Source organism: Tachyglossus aculeatus, chromosome 19, assembly GCF_015852505.1.
Source record: "Tachyglossus aculeatus isolate mTacAcu1 chromosome 19, mTacAcu1.pri, whole genome shotgun sequence".
NCBI lineage: Eukaryota > Metazoa > Chordata > Mammalia > Monotremata > Tachyglossidae > Tachyglossus > Tachyglossus aculeatus.
The window spans coordinates 19,070,130-19,085,121 of NC_052084.1; the positions used below are offsets into that span (position 1 = coordinate 19,070,130).

General features: G+C 48.6%; 1 protein-coding gene across 1 annotated transcript; it reads right to left on the bottom strand.

The window, feature by feature from the left end:
- Positions 1-4,186: 4,186 nt before the first annotated feature.
- Positions 4,187-12,871, bottom strand: MARCKS (myristoylated alanine rich protein kinase C substrate). Its single transcript, XM_038761030.1, has 2 exons — positions 12,293-12,871; positions 4,187-6,372 (listed from the first exon to the last, which is right to left on the bottom strand). The coding sequence occupies exons 1-2, from the start codon at positions 12,392-12,394 to the stop codon at positions 5,539-5,541; spliced, it is 936 nt and encodes a 311-aa protein (XP_038616958.1). The 5' UTR covers positions 12,395-12,871; the 3' UTR covers positions 4,187-5,538.
- Between the last annotated feature and the right edge of the window lie 2,121 nt (positions 12,872-14,992).

The following is a 14,992-nucleotide window of genomic DNA, read 5'->3' on the forward strand; positions in this document are numbered from 1 at the left end:
GTTGGCAATGCTTACCTGTTAGATGGCCAGTTCTAGATTCATTTATCTCTTGCCATTATTAGGAAGTCCCAAGGAGGAATAATAGTAGCCAGAATTTTCTCAAAGGAGAAACGAATGAATGTTCATTATTTCTTTAAGGCAATTATCTAGAATGCCACATGTTCTAATTTCGGCAAGGGTGAAGATTGGTAATTGATGCATTTATTTTCCCGGGCTGAGGGAACTTTTGCTATCATTGTGTTAAACTTGCTCTAGTCACCCACACTAGCCAAAGATGTTGTTATTTTCCCCCGGTACATAAGGGAATGAGAGGAAGAAGCATCACCAGAATCCAGTGAGAACTTAGACATCACCACTCTCTGAAGCTGAAGTTTGTATGCTTTCCCATCGACTTATTTTAACTGTCCACATCCTGTGTTTGCTAGGTAAGTAGAATATCCAATTGTCTGTGTCCAAGTGTCCATTTTAATGAAGTTATCCCATGTCTTGGATCTTAATGATATAGAAGGTATTGCTTATTGGATGCCATTTAGCTGATAACGGAGAATCAAATGCTGATCGGTGAGAAATCTTCTTGGCCTCCGTCCTTTACTCTTCAACTGTAATTTCCACCAACCTCCAATCATCTCCATAAGAATGTAATGAACACCTATTGTGTATCCAAGATATTAAATGATGAAGTAGCTGAAAATTTGCCAATTTGGGAGTCTTTGGTGTATCTCGTCAATCTCCTAAAGATGAAACAAGCTTTACACCTATAGGAGTTTAAAAGAAAAAGGAAAAAAAAATACCGTTTTGAATATTCCAGGTCATTGTCCATGGCCACAGAAGACATTTTGGATTTCCTCCAGTGGGATAAGACCCAAAATGTAAGTCTTTTCGTCTTTCTTTTGGCATTCTTCCCGTTAGGTCCTCCAAAGTCACCATAGCTGTCCACATAGGTAGATTTTGCTGTTTTGAGGGTTGAATTTGGTGTTCTCTCAGGGAAGGGGATAAAATGAGGAAGGCAGGGAAAAGAAGGGAGAACAGAATTAGGCCTCCTAGGATAAGACTGCTTCAGTCATTACCAAAAAAGAGTTCACACATGGAATTCTGCAAGATGGAGCCATTCCCCAAAAATGGTTAAGTAGCACTGCAGGTAACATTTGCTCGAAACTCACGCTCTGTGTTTCAGCAATAGTAATAGTGCACATGACATCATTTCATTGCAAATGTTGTGTGATGCTATCTCGATATGGCAATGGGACCTGTAATTAAGCCCTTTGGATTTCAACTCATTTTGCCTACCATAGATGAAAATACAAACACACTTCATTTTGCACCGCTACGGTATCTGTTACAAGATGGATCCGTTACGTTCATCTTTAACTTTGGGCTAGCAATCCCTGGAAAGGAAATGTTATATTCCAAAATAACAGAGGAAACTAGAATCTTGACTGATCTATAGAAAAGCATTTCAATTTTTTGGAGGTTCTTTTTATGTATTGTTAGCTGGGGGTTGAGTTTGTGGAATAAAACTCAAACACTGGGTACCATTCAACGGTGAGTATACGAGGATGCTGGGTATTTTCCAGGCTTCTGGTATCATTTTTAGTACTTGTTTTTCAATTATCTACATAGATTTTTTAAAAAGAGATGAACTCTAACTTTTTAGTAGATGAAATTTTTTTTCTTTTTTAGTGGCTGTGGCGTTACCGATATAAAATGACAGCAGCAAGTGGACGCTGTCAATTCTCTAGCCCAAATTTAGTTCCACATAACAACTATTGCACAGACACATCTCACGCATGACATGTTTAATAGTTAAAAGGCACAGTATCCAACATACAGAGTTGTCCAAGTCCGCATTCTGTTTGGTGAACAGTATAAACAGGAAAGAAAAAGAATGTATTATCAGTTTTACCTCCCTTCAGTAATCCAGCTGGACAGAGATTAGTTGTTGCTTATGTTTGGAGAGTCACTAGTACTAAATTTAACTCGAGCAATTGTGTAAAATTCAAGTACTTTTTCTAAAAATACACTCGACCAAAGGAGTTCTATGCGAACACATTCACTGGTATCATCTTCACAGTAAACACATTTCTGGGAGAAAAAAAATGCATCTACCTAGAGAAAATGTTTCACTTTCACACACGGTGAACAGTTCAAGATCTACATTGACAAACTCAAATGGAAACAGACCCTATTTCTACAGTGGTGTAATCAATCAAAATGCAATTGTTCAGCCCCTCAAGCTCATTTGAGAGATGTATTTAGAATACTCCTACAGTATCCAACACAGATAAATGGTAATCTACAAGATTTCTCCTCTTTAGCTCCAAACTTGTAGGGTAGCACACAATCCCATTTCAAAAGACCTCGCTTACATTATCCGATTAAGTTTTACTTTTACATTTTGACTAGACCATTCGATGACGGTAAGGTGGTCTACACCAACCTCTTGCTGAGACAATCCATGGAAGTAGCAAAAGCGAAAGAGACAGGTACGTATGATAAATAGTGCAAATACATACTAAATGATTGAAAGTTCTCATTCACGTTTATATCTTCTTTAAGGCTATTTCTAGTTACATAGAGAGGAGTGGAAATTTACTCTTCCTAGGTACTCTAGTTAACAGAATAATTAAAGGGGAGTAAATGTGGAATGCAAGTTCCCACGTTCTTGAAAAATCCACTACGTCTACAGATGCTATGCTTCTTCTTATGGGTAAATAAATCATCTATTTAAAATTGCCAATACAACCAGAAGTTAGAGGAGGGCAGGCTCTAGTTTAATAGTCTCTCAGCTCCAGATCTATGAAATAAAAGCAATCCAAGGGCTAAAATGCTTTCTGCTGAACGAAAGACTAAGTATAGGGTCACATTTGGGAGTGAATGGGAAAAGTAAAGTGAGGGAGAGGTGGGGTGGGGGAAACTTATGATCAGAGTATAAATGGGACCTTGCCTAGTCGTTAGGAGAGTACCATAAAATTAGTAGGCCTGATCCCCGACCTAAAGGAGCTTACGGTATAGATTCTTCTTAGTTTCCATTCTCGAAGCCCACTAGTGTCTCACAACTGAACAATTCAACTTGCAGAGTTCTCTACCAAAGAGAATAAGGGGTACATTTTAAAGGAAGGGTATTATTAGAACACCTCATTACAAAACCTAACTCACGGTGGTGATTTCCCAAACCACCGAGTGACCCCATCAAGGTGACGGTTCGGTTGTGGCTAGTTCGATCAAGAGACTTATAAGATTGCACATCCCAGTTTACAGATGGTAAGGCTAGCCCGGCCCCTCGTTCCCAGTAAGGTAGATTCAAAATACGTCTTGGAACTTCAGTTAAAATTTGGAGCGAGAGCCAACAGACTAGAGAGAAGCCACAAAACGAGTAGTAAGCAGAGCAGAATAAAACAGGTCAGGTTTAATAAGAAATCTTTACCAGGAAGTGACGTTTCGCTCAACTGTTCATTAAGGGAGCGAGGGGTGCTAAAGTGTTACTCACACAAATCGTAATTGCTTCCCGCTTTCTGCTGAATGGTTTTAGATGGAACGAAATGCTAAAACCTCCCGTAAACTTAGAAACACCTCAATTTTCCCCCATTCGGCAGCTTTTGCTCCTTTTCACGTAAGCCAACTCTTTTATGAAGGTGTCACAACACAGTGCCCTGAGCGGCACTATGGAAGTTAGCCAAGAGGGGAGCGGGCAATGCCAAGTACCAACTAGCTCCATGACAATTTTCACCATTTCTTAGCCTGCTCATCCGTAGTTCCCTGAAACGGCTGACTAAGGTCTGCCTCAAGCAAAGCAGGATTCTTTTGACGTGGCGTGATGACTGAACTCCCATTTTAATGTTATAAATTCAACAGGTCTCGTACGAGAGTCACAGCATGTGCCCCTCAAGAGGCCATCCATCATCTGGCATGCCAAGCATACCCAATTAGGCTGTGAGTACAATTTAGGAAAAGAAAAAATAACGAGCGTGGTCTGATGGGAAAGTGTCAGCCACAGAACTTTACACCTGGGGACTTGAATCCGCCTCTGATGCCCTCTACATCTACTGCTTACTAGAGAGACTCCGGGACTTGCACAGCGAGACTGAAAACCCAAAACGAATTTTGATTTGGTGGCACGCAATGCTTTCTTCTGGACAAATTTTGCAGACCTCCTAGCCATCAAGAACCATCTACAAAAAGAAAAAAAAGACAACCAATTTATACATTTTATTCACATTTATTTTTCGCTTTTAGTGTGCTCACAGAAAATTAGAACACCTTAAGCAGGAGTTTAATAGCAATTTTTGTAAGCAAAGTTACATTCCATCTCTAAGTCAAATTGGTCAAAGCTTCTCCAGTATTTACAAAACATGATAGACGAGATGCTACACAAAAACCATTGCATCTGAAGATTTTTTTTTTCCTTTATTCTCAAAGACGACTGGAAAAGAAAGCATTGTCTGCTGTAATCAAAAAACATACCACAGTATAAACAGTAACCATTCCACTTATCACAGCTTGGTTGAGTTTAAAATTTGTGTTTAAAAGGTCCAAGATGACTGCAATTTTACAAAAATGGGCAGGGTGGAAAGAGTTGCAAACTTCATGTGCTTCTGAATATCAAGATTTGTTTTTATACAATAGTCACAGTTAAAAACACCCCGCTGGTAATACATAATTACACTTTATTAAGGTCATAAACCAGCAATAAACAATAAAGCCTATACAACTTGTATTTCTACTTAATCACCGACTGGTACAGCTAACATGAGATAAGTGAAAAGTTCCTATGGTTTAAATGAACTCCTAAGACTATGATCTTTTTTTTTTAAAATCTGGGTACTGATTTTTACGTTTTTAATTCTCTCCTTCTTGGTCAAGATGTGTAGTGTTGTAAACCTCACGGAACACCTGCCTGGCAAAATACACCGTAACAACTTTTCTCTTTTTTTTTAAAAAAAAGGCGTGCACCCCTCAACATCACCGTTTTCTGTGTTTGTGTGGCACAGTGTCTTGGCAATTCTCCGCACCACTCCAATTCCCCCTCTGCGGCCCTTAGATCGCTCCGTTCGCTCTCCCTAATCGACCCACCCATCTCCTTCATATATGGGCACGTCCGTAGATTGACAAAGAAAGTTTACATTTCGAATAAAGATGCAAAGTAGGCAAAAAACATTAATACTGATGCAAAAAAAAGGAAAAATAACAACAATAATAATAATAATAAGAGGCGGGCGGCGGAGGGAGGGGGCGGCGCCTCTCTCCCCCGGGGCCCGTTGGAATGGTGGTCGACAGAATGATTGGAGATGGGGATCTGTGGGGGGTGGGATGGGGGGGAAAACCCAAAGGAAACCCAAAGACATCTTGAACATCATCCATCTCTGGTCGCTGACGAGTTCTCCGAAAACCAGTACCTGGCACCACTCCGACAGACAGACACACAAGGGGGAAGGGGAGAAAAGTCCTCGGATTATCTCGAAAAATTAGGGATTCTCGTTTCTGATTTTGCTTTTTTTACCCCCCCTCCCCCCCCCGCCCCATATTTTTTTTTCTTTCTTTTTATTCCGCCGCCTCAGCCTGAGGGGCTTCTGGACTGGACTGGGGCCGGTCCTCCTGTGAGGGGAGGACGGCGGCGGTTGGCGCTGAGGAGGCGTCGTCGTCTTCGGCGTTGGCAGAAGTGGTGGCCTCGGGGGCTTCGGCTCGCGGCACTTCCGGTTGGGCGGCAATGGCGGCCGCCTCGGGGGCGGGCTCGTCGGGCTGCGGCTCGTCGTTGGGCTCGGCCTCCTCAGGCTTCTCGGCCGCGGCCCCGGGCTGGTCGGGCTGGGCCTCCGGGGCCTCCCCAACCGGCTCCGGGTCGCGGGCGGGGGCCTCCTCGTTGGCGGCGTTGGCCGGGGCGGGGGCGTCGTCGGCCGCCTCAGGGGCCGCCTCGTCCTTGGCGCCGTCGGCCCCCTCGGCCTCGCCGCCTTCGCCCGCCTCCTTCTTGTTCTTTTTGAAGGAGAAGCCGCTCAGCTTGAAGGACTTCTTGAAGGAAAAGCGCTTCTTTTTTTTTTTCGGGGTCTCGCCGCTCGACGACGGCGTGGCCGCGTCCTCGGCCTTGGGCGAGGCCTCGCCGTCGGCGGCGGGGGCGGGGGAGGCGGGCTCGGGCTCGGCCGCCTCGGGGGAGGCCGCCGCGGGCTCCTTCTCCTTGTCCTTCTCCTTGGCCTCCGCGATGGCGGCCGCCCCCTCCGCCTTGGGCTCCTTGTCCGGGGCCCCGGGCTCGTCGGGCTCGGCCGCCTTGGGCTCCTCCTGGTCGGCGGCCGGGGCGCTGCCGTTGGCCTGCGGCTCCTCCTTGCCCGGCGCGGGCTCGGCGGCCGCCGGGGAGGCGTCCCCGTTCACCTTCACGTGGCCGTTCTCCTGAGGGGAAAAAAATAAATAACAATCGTGACGCCATTTGTTGGTCGCTTACTGTGTGAGAAGCGCTGCCGGCGGGACACACACACATACACACAAGGTGATCAGGTGGTCATTCAGTCATTCAATCGTATTTAATAAGCGCTTACTGTGTGCAGAGCAATCAATCGTATTTATTGAACGCTTACTGTGTGCAGAGCACTGTACTAGGCGCTTGGGAAGTACAAGTTGGAAACATATTCATTCATTCCATCGTATTTACTGGGCGCTCACTGTGTGCATCTCCATCCCGCCCGCCTTACCTCCTTCCCTCCCCCACATCATCAATCGTATTTAATGAGCGCTTACTGTGTGCATAGCAATCAATCAATCAATCGTATTTATTGAACGCTTACTGTGTGCAGAGCACTGTACTAAGCGCTTGGGAAGTACAAGTTGGAAACATATTCATTCATTCAATCGTATTTACTGAGCGCTCACTGTGTGCATCTCCATCCCGCCTGCCTTACCTCCTTCCTTTCCCCACATCATCAATTGTATTTATTGAGCGCTTACTGTGTGCAGAGCACCGTACTAAGCGCTTGGGAAGTACAAGTTGACAACATATGGAGACAGTCCCTACCCAATAGTGGGCTCACAGCACCTGTATATATGTATGTACGTATTTATTACTCTATTTATTTTACTTGTACATATCTATTCTATTTATATTTATTACTCTATTTTACTTGTACATATCTATTCTATTTATATTTATTACTCTATTTATTTTACTTGTACATACCTATTCTGTTTATTTTATTTTGTTAATATGTTTGGTTTTGTTCTCTGTCTCCCCCTTCTAGACTGTGAGCCCACTGTTGGGTAGGGACCGTCTCTATATGTTGCCAACTTGTACTTCCCAAGCGCTTAGTACAGTGCTCTGCACACAGTAAGCACTCAATAAATATGATTGATTGATTGATTGTGCAGAGCACTGTACCAAGCGCTTGGAAAGTACAAGTTGGCAACATATTCATTCATTCAATCGTATTTATTGAGCACTTACTGTGTGCAGAGAACTAAGCGCTTGGAAACTACAAGTTTTTTTATGTCATTTATTAAGCGCTTACTATGTGCAAAGCACTGTTCTAAGCGCTGGGGAGGTTACAAGGTGATCAGGTTGTCCCACGTGGGGCTCACAGTCTTCATCCCCATTTTATAGATGAGGTAACTGAGGCACAGAGAATAATACTAATAATGGTGGCATTTATTAAGCGATTACTATGTGCAAAGCACTGTTCCAAGCGCTGGGGAGGTTACAAGGTGATCAGGTTGTCCCACGTGGGGCTCATAGTCTTCACCCCCATTTTACAGATGAGGTAACTGAGGCACAGAGAATAATAATAATAATGGTGGCATTTATTAAGCGCTTACTATGTGCAAAGCACTGTTCTAAGCGCTGGGGAGGTTACAAGGTGATCAGGTTGTCCCACGTAGGGCTCACAGTCTCCATCCCCATACAGTCTCCATCCCCATTTTACAGATGAAGGGAGGCACGGAGAAGTTAAGTGATTTGCCCAAAGTCACACAGCTGACAAATGGCAGATCTGGGATTAGAACCCATGACCTCTGACTCCAAAACCCATGCTCTTTCCACTGAGCCATGCTGCTTCTCAACATATAGAGAAGGTCCCTAACCAACTGTGGGCTCACAGTCTAGAAGGGGAAGGCAGACAACAAAACAAAACATATTAACAAAATAAAATAAATAGAATAAATGTGTAGAAGTAAAATAGAGTAATAAATATATACAAACATAAGGGAAGGAGGTAAGGCGGGGGCGGGAGGGAGGAGGAAAGGAAGGAGGGGGCTCAGTCTAGGGTCCCCACGTGGGGATCATGGGCTCCATCCCCATTGTCCAGATGAGGGAACCGAGGCCCAGAGAATAATAGTAATAATAATGATGGCATTTATTAAGCGCTTACTATGTGCAAAGCCGGCAGAGGCGGGATTAGAACCCAAGCCCGGGCTCTTTCTGTTGCTTCTCTAAAAGACAAGCGGGAAAGGGGAAAGCAGTGTGGCTCAGTGGAAAGGGCTCGGGCTTTGGAATCAGAGGTCATGGGTTCAAGTCCCGACTCTGCCAACTGTCAGCTGTGTGACTTTGGGCAAGTCATTTAGCTTCTCTGGGCCTCAGTTCCCTCATCTGTAAAATGGGGATTAAGACTGTGAGCCCCACGTGGGACAACCTGATCACCTTGTAACCTCCCCAGTGCTTAGAACAGTGCTTTGCACACAGTAAGCGCTTAATAAATGCCATTATTATTATTATTATTGTTAAGGCGGGGGGTGGGGGGGGAGTCTCTCGCCGGCGTCCCGGGCCTCCTCCCCGCTTACACCGCCTCCCCAACCCAAGCCCTCCCTCTCTTTAAATGTTATTAGGTGCTTACTACGTGCCACCACTCTATTATGCGCTGGGTGGGGGGGTGGGGGAATGGATGGGCACGGGGACCTCGGGGTGTCAGGGAGGGAGCTGAGGCCTGGAAGTCAAGTCTGTAAACTCGGGGGTGGGGAATAATAATAATAATGTTAGTATTTGTTAAGCGCTTACTATGTGTCAAACACTGTTCTAAGCGCTGAGGGAAATACAAGGTAATCACGTTGTCCCACGTGGGACTCACAGTCTTCATCCCCATTTGACAGATGAGGTCACTGACGCAGAGAAATTAAGTGACTTGCCCAAGGTCACACAGCTGACGTGGTAGAATCGGGATTAGAACCCACGACCTCTGACTCCCAAGCCTGTGCTCTTGCCACTAAGCCACAGGCCTGGTGCTATAGTGGGCCCTCCCAAGCGCTTAGTACAGTGCTCTGCACACGGTAAACGCTCAGTAAACACGACTGAATTTACTAAGTACTTGGAATGAAATGACTTGTCCGAGGTCACGGGATTGGGCACCCGCATCCTCCGATTCCCCCTCTAGACTGTGGAGCTCGTTGTGGGCAGGGAAGGCGTCCGTTGGTTGTGATATTGGACTCTCTCAAGCGCTTCGTGCAGTGCTCTGCACCCAGCAAACGCTCAATAAACACGATTTCTGGGAGCTCATTGTGGGCCGGGAATGTGTCAGTGTTTTGTCCTAAGCACTAAACTTTGTCCTGTTTAATACACTGCTCTGCACGCGGTAAGCTCGTCGTGGGCAGGGAATGTGTCCGTTAGAGTGTATTGCCCCAGGCGTTCAGTACAGTGCTCTGCAGTCGGTAAGCGCTCAGTAAATACAGTTGATGGGAGCTCGTTGTGGGCAGGGAATGTGTCTGATGTTATACTGTAGTCTCCCAGGCGCCTAGTACAGTGCTCCGCATCCAGTAAGCACTCAGTAAATACGATTCCTGGAAGCTCGTTGTGGGCAGGGAATGTGTCTGATGTTATAGTCTTCCAGGTGCTTAAGTGCTCTGCACCCAGTAAGCGCTCAATACAATTGCTGTGAACTTATTGTGGGCGGGGAACGTGTCTGCCTTTCTACTGTCCCCTCCCAAGCGCTTAGTACAGTGCTCTACACCTAGTAGGCACTCAAGACATGCGATCGTGGCGGGCAGGGAATGGGTGCGATGTTACACTGTCCTCTCCCAGGCGTTTAGTGCAGTGTTCCGCACCCGTTAAGGACGCAATAACTAGAAGTGAAAGGGTGTCCGGGCCGTCTCGCCGGGGGCAGGGTCGGCCCCCGATGGAACAGCGTGGCTCAGTAGAAAGAGCCCGGGCTTGGGAGTCTGAGGTCATGGGTTCGAATCCCGACTCTGCCACATAATAATGATGGTATTTGTTAAGCGCTTACTATTTGCAAAGCACTGTTCTACGCGCTATGGAGGTTACAAGGTGATCAGGTTGTCCCGGGGTGGGGGGGCTCACAGTTTTTATCCCCATTTTGCAGATGAGGTAACTGAGGCACAGAGAAGTTAAGTGACTTGCCCAAAGTCACACAGCTGACAGTTGGCGGAGTCGGGATTTGAACCCATGACCTCTGGCTCCAAAGCCCGGGCTCTTTCCACTGAGCCACGCTGTTTCTCTACTGTCTGCTGTGTGACCTTGGGCAAGTCACTTAACTCCTCTGAGCCTCAGTTCCCTCATCTGTAAAATGGGGATGAAGACTGTGAGCCCCTCCTGGGACAACCTGACCCCCCAGCGCTTAGAACAGTGCTTTGCACATGGTAAGCGCTTAATACCATCATTATCCCCCTTCTAGACTGTGTGCCTGTCTTGGGGTAGGGACCGTCTTTATATGTTGCCACCTTGTACTTCGCAAGCGGTTAGTACAGTGCTCCGCACACGGTAAGCGCTCAATAAATACGACCGAATTGAATGAAGGAATGAATGGGGGACCAGGCCTCCTCGTGAGGCCCCTTCCCCCGGCGGGAGCCAACCATCCCGGCGGCCAGGACGGAGCCTGCCCCCGCCCCGCCCTTCCTGCCGCTCGGGGAGGGGGATAGACTGGACGGCCCCTCAGAGCCGCTCCTCTGCCCGGCCCCCCGGGACCCTTCAAAGCCCTACTCATCATCATCAATCGTATTTATTGAGCGCTTACTATGTGCAAAGCACTGTACTAAGCGCTTGGGAAGTACAAATTGGCAACATATAGAGACAGTCCCTACCCAACAGTGGGCTCACAGTCTAAAAGGGGGAGAGATAAGCTCACCTCCTCCAGGAGGCCTTCCCAGACTGAGCCCCCTCCTCCCCATCCCCCCCGCCTTACCTCCTTCCCCTCCCCACAGCACATATATATATATATATGTGCCTATATGTTACTCTATTTTATTTGTACATATTTATTCTATTTATTTTATTTTGTTAATATGTTTTGTTTTGCTGTCCGTCTCCCCCTTCTGGACTGCGAGCCCGCTGTTGGGTAGGGACCGTCTCTATATGTTGCCAACTTGTACTTCCCAAGCGCTTAGTCCAGTGCTCTGCACACAGTAAGCGCTCAATAAATACGATTGAATGAATGAATGAATCGGCGGCAGGAGCGCCATGGCCCGGCAGAGGGCGCTGCGGCTCCAGCGGGTGGCGGCGGCCGAGGACCCCGGCGTCCGGGCGGCCAGACCGCTCCTCCTCCGGCGTCCAACAAAGCTCCGGCGGCGCCCTTCCCTCCTCCCTCCCTCCGTCCATCCCACCCTCCGCCCCCAAACGCACGCCCCCTGCCTGGAGGGGCCCTGCGGCCGCCTCCTCGTCTCCCGCCGCCGATCTGCACTTCCCAAGCGCTCAGTACAGTGGCCTGCACACCGTGAGCGCTCACTAAACGACCCGACGGCCGAGCCCGTCCGCCACCACCGGGCACCATCCCAATGCCACCCACACCCACACACTGCCCGCCGGGCAGCTTTCCGGACCCAAAGGCGTCTTTCCCATCCCCCCTTCTCGGTCTCCACTCACTACAGCGCCGGGGCACGCTGCTACCTCCAAAACCGACACACACATGCATGCACAAATACGCAGACCCACGCATGCATGCACACCCATGCACCCACACACAGGCGCCACTTCACTAGACCAAACCAGCCCCAACGAGAAGCGACACGCCTGCAAAGCCACTGGCACAATCCCCGCAAGAAAGGCCAAATCCAGACTCTAAGGCTGAGAGGGGGACAAAAAAAAAAACAAGCAAATCACGTTTTGCCACGCCATTTTAAATGAAACTATCCACCCCTCTCCCCAATTGTCCAAGATCACCCAGCAGAGGAGCTCTCGAACCCCCCCCCCCCAAAAAAAAGAGCTCCAAGCCACGAACAATGCCAACCATCCCTGTTCATTCAAGTTTGGGTCACGCTTTCCCTTCTCCACCCGAAGAAACCGGGCCGCATCCGGGAGGAAGAATGGGATAAAGGGATGGAGAAAAGGGGGGAGGGGGATGGCCGGGAAAACCGCGGTGGGAATTTCTTTTTCTTTCTCTTTTACCTGTCCGTTCGCCTTGGAAGGCGACGAGGCCACGGCGGGCTCCCCGGGTTTGTCGGCGGTGGCTTCGCCTTTGGCAGCGGTCTTGGAGAACTGGGCGCCCATGCTGGCTTAATTCAACAAAGAAAACTCAACAGATCCAGAAGCGGAGGAACAAAGAAGCTCGGGTCGGTCTGAGATACCGGGCGACCAGCGGCAAAAAAAAAAAAACCCAGCAGCCACAACACACACTCACACACACACTCACACCAGAGGGGGAGGGGGGGGAGAGCGAGGGGCGTTGGAAGAGGCGATGCCCAACCACCGGTCCTGGGCGCTCCCGATTCAAAAAAATATATAGATAGGTATTTTTAGCCGGAGCAGCGGCTCGGGAGGGGAGGAAAAAGTCGAACACACACACACACTCACACCCAAAAAAAGAGAGCCCAAGTGGAGTCGAAAAAAAAGAAGCGACGGAGGAATATATAAAAAAAATCCCAGATTTGTAGGCGCGCTGTAGACAAGGGGAAAATGGAGAAATCTCCCCGGTTGCTAATAAGATGCGGAGTCCAACGCCCAAGTGCAGGGATGAATGGGCTTTTCCCGAGCGGTGACGGCAGGCGGCAGGAGGCGGCCCCCACCCCCCGGCCCCGGCCCCACCCCCCACCCCCGGCCCGGCCCCCACCCCCAGCCCCCAGCCCCCACCCCCACGGCCAATCCCGGCGCCGGCACACTGAGCAGGGGGTTGGGCCTACTTTCGGCACCCAACAATGGAGCCGCGTTGGGCAAAACCCATTTGCAAACCAAGCCGAGAGCCACGGCTAACGTCCTCCAAATCCATCAAGCCATTTAAAAGAAGAAGAAGGAGGAGGAGGAGGAGGAGGGGAAAAAACAAAAAAGCAAAACGCACGCCCCTCCTCCTTTTTTTGCAAATAATAACGCATCCCTTTATTGCCCTCCGCGCTTTGTTGGAGAATTAATTAACACCCCCGGGGGGAGGGGTTAACTTGACTCGCAATGAGTCGGGTCTGGCTGTAGCTGTCTGTCTCTCCTCGACACCCCCCCCCCCCCCCGGGTCTTCCTCCTCCTCCTCTTCCTCCCTCCCCCATCCCACTGAGCATATGCTTGTGTTTGTGTGTGTGTGTAAGCGCGTCCAAAGACAATGGTCTGACTCCTGGGTCTCTGCATTGTCCATAGGCGATCAACAGATAGCGCCTACAGCTTATTTCTTTATTTATTTTACTTAAAGTGGATGCAGTTGTTCCATCGGCCCAATTTGGAAGGCATTTAAACTCCAAAGATCGAGTTTTCCCGAAACGAGACCACGGGTCGGAATGGGGCCTGGCGGCCAGATGTGGAGCACGTAAAAAGCAGCAGCCGCCCCCTCCCCCACCTCAATCAATATTGGCAGGAAAGGAAATATTTTTGCGATTAGCCTTCGGGTCTCATCAGATTTCATCGTCTGATTATTCCCCATTCCAGTTCCTCCTCCTTCTTTTTTTTTCCTTTACAGTTTTCTGAAGCGCGGGCCAATGGTAAAAAGATCGAATTCTGTCAGTGGGCGAAACTCTGTAATTAATTTATCTTCGGATAAAACGAGATGGCACATTTCAACATGGATGAAACCACGGCTCGCCAGCGACTTGTCTTCGACAGCCCAGATAGGAAGAGGGAGGAGAGATGGGAAAGAGAGCGAGATAAGAGACAAGAAATGGGGTAGGGGGGAGGCAGAGGGACACGGGGAGAAGGCAGAGAGAGACAGAGAGAGGAGGAAGGAAGTGGGAGGGAGAGAGACAGAGAGATAAAGACAGAGGGAGAAACAGAAAGATAAAGGGAGGGAGAGATAAAGAGAGGGAAAGAGAAAGATAAAGAGGGAGGGAGGGAGAGACAGAAAGATAAAGAGGGAAGGAGAGAGATAAAGAGTGACGGAGAGAGATAGACAGAGAGGAGAGCGAAGGAGAGACAGAGAGAGGAAGGGAGAGAGAAAAGAGAGGGAGAGAGGGAGGGCGAGAGATAAAAAGGGAGGGAGAGTGGAAGGAGACGGAGGAGAGGGAGGGAGAGAGAAAGGGATGGAGAGAGAGGAGAGACAGAGGTAGGGCGAGAGATAAAAAGAGGGATGGAAAGGGAGGAGAGAGAGAGGGAGGGCGAGAGATAAAGAGGGAGGGAGGAGAGGAAGGGAGGGGCGAAAGATAAAGAGGGAGGGAGGGAGAGGGAGGGCGAAAGATAAAGAGGGAGGAGAGAGAAGGAGAGACAGGGAGAGGTAGAAAGGGAGGAAGAGATAGAGGAGAGACGGGGAGAGAGATAAAGAGGGAGGAGAGACAGATGCTAAAGAGAGATGGAGGAGAGAGTAAGGGAGGGAGAGATGGAGGAGAGAGTAAGGGAGGGAGAGACAGAGGAGGGAGAGAGACGGGGAGAGATAAAGAGTGAGGGAGAGACGGGGGAGAGAGGGAGGGAGAGACAGAGGTGATAAAGAGAGAGATGATGGAGAAACGGAGAGATACACAGAGAGATGGAGGCAGAGATAGAGAGAAGGTTTGAAATCGTCGGTAACAGAGTTGAAGGTCTCCCGTTTAAAGACAGGATCAAATGTGGCTGTAACTTGCTCCAGCCTCAAAGCGCATGGAGGGAAAAGCCACATGGATATTGGTTTCCAGACAAACACCATCGTTCGTCGTGGTGCCTCTCCTCCCCTGCTTGGCTTTTGGCGTAAATTTTAAACACGGT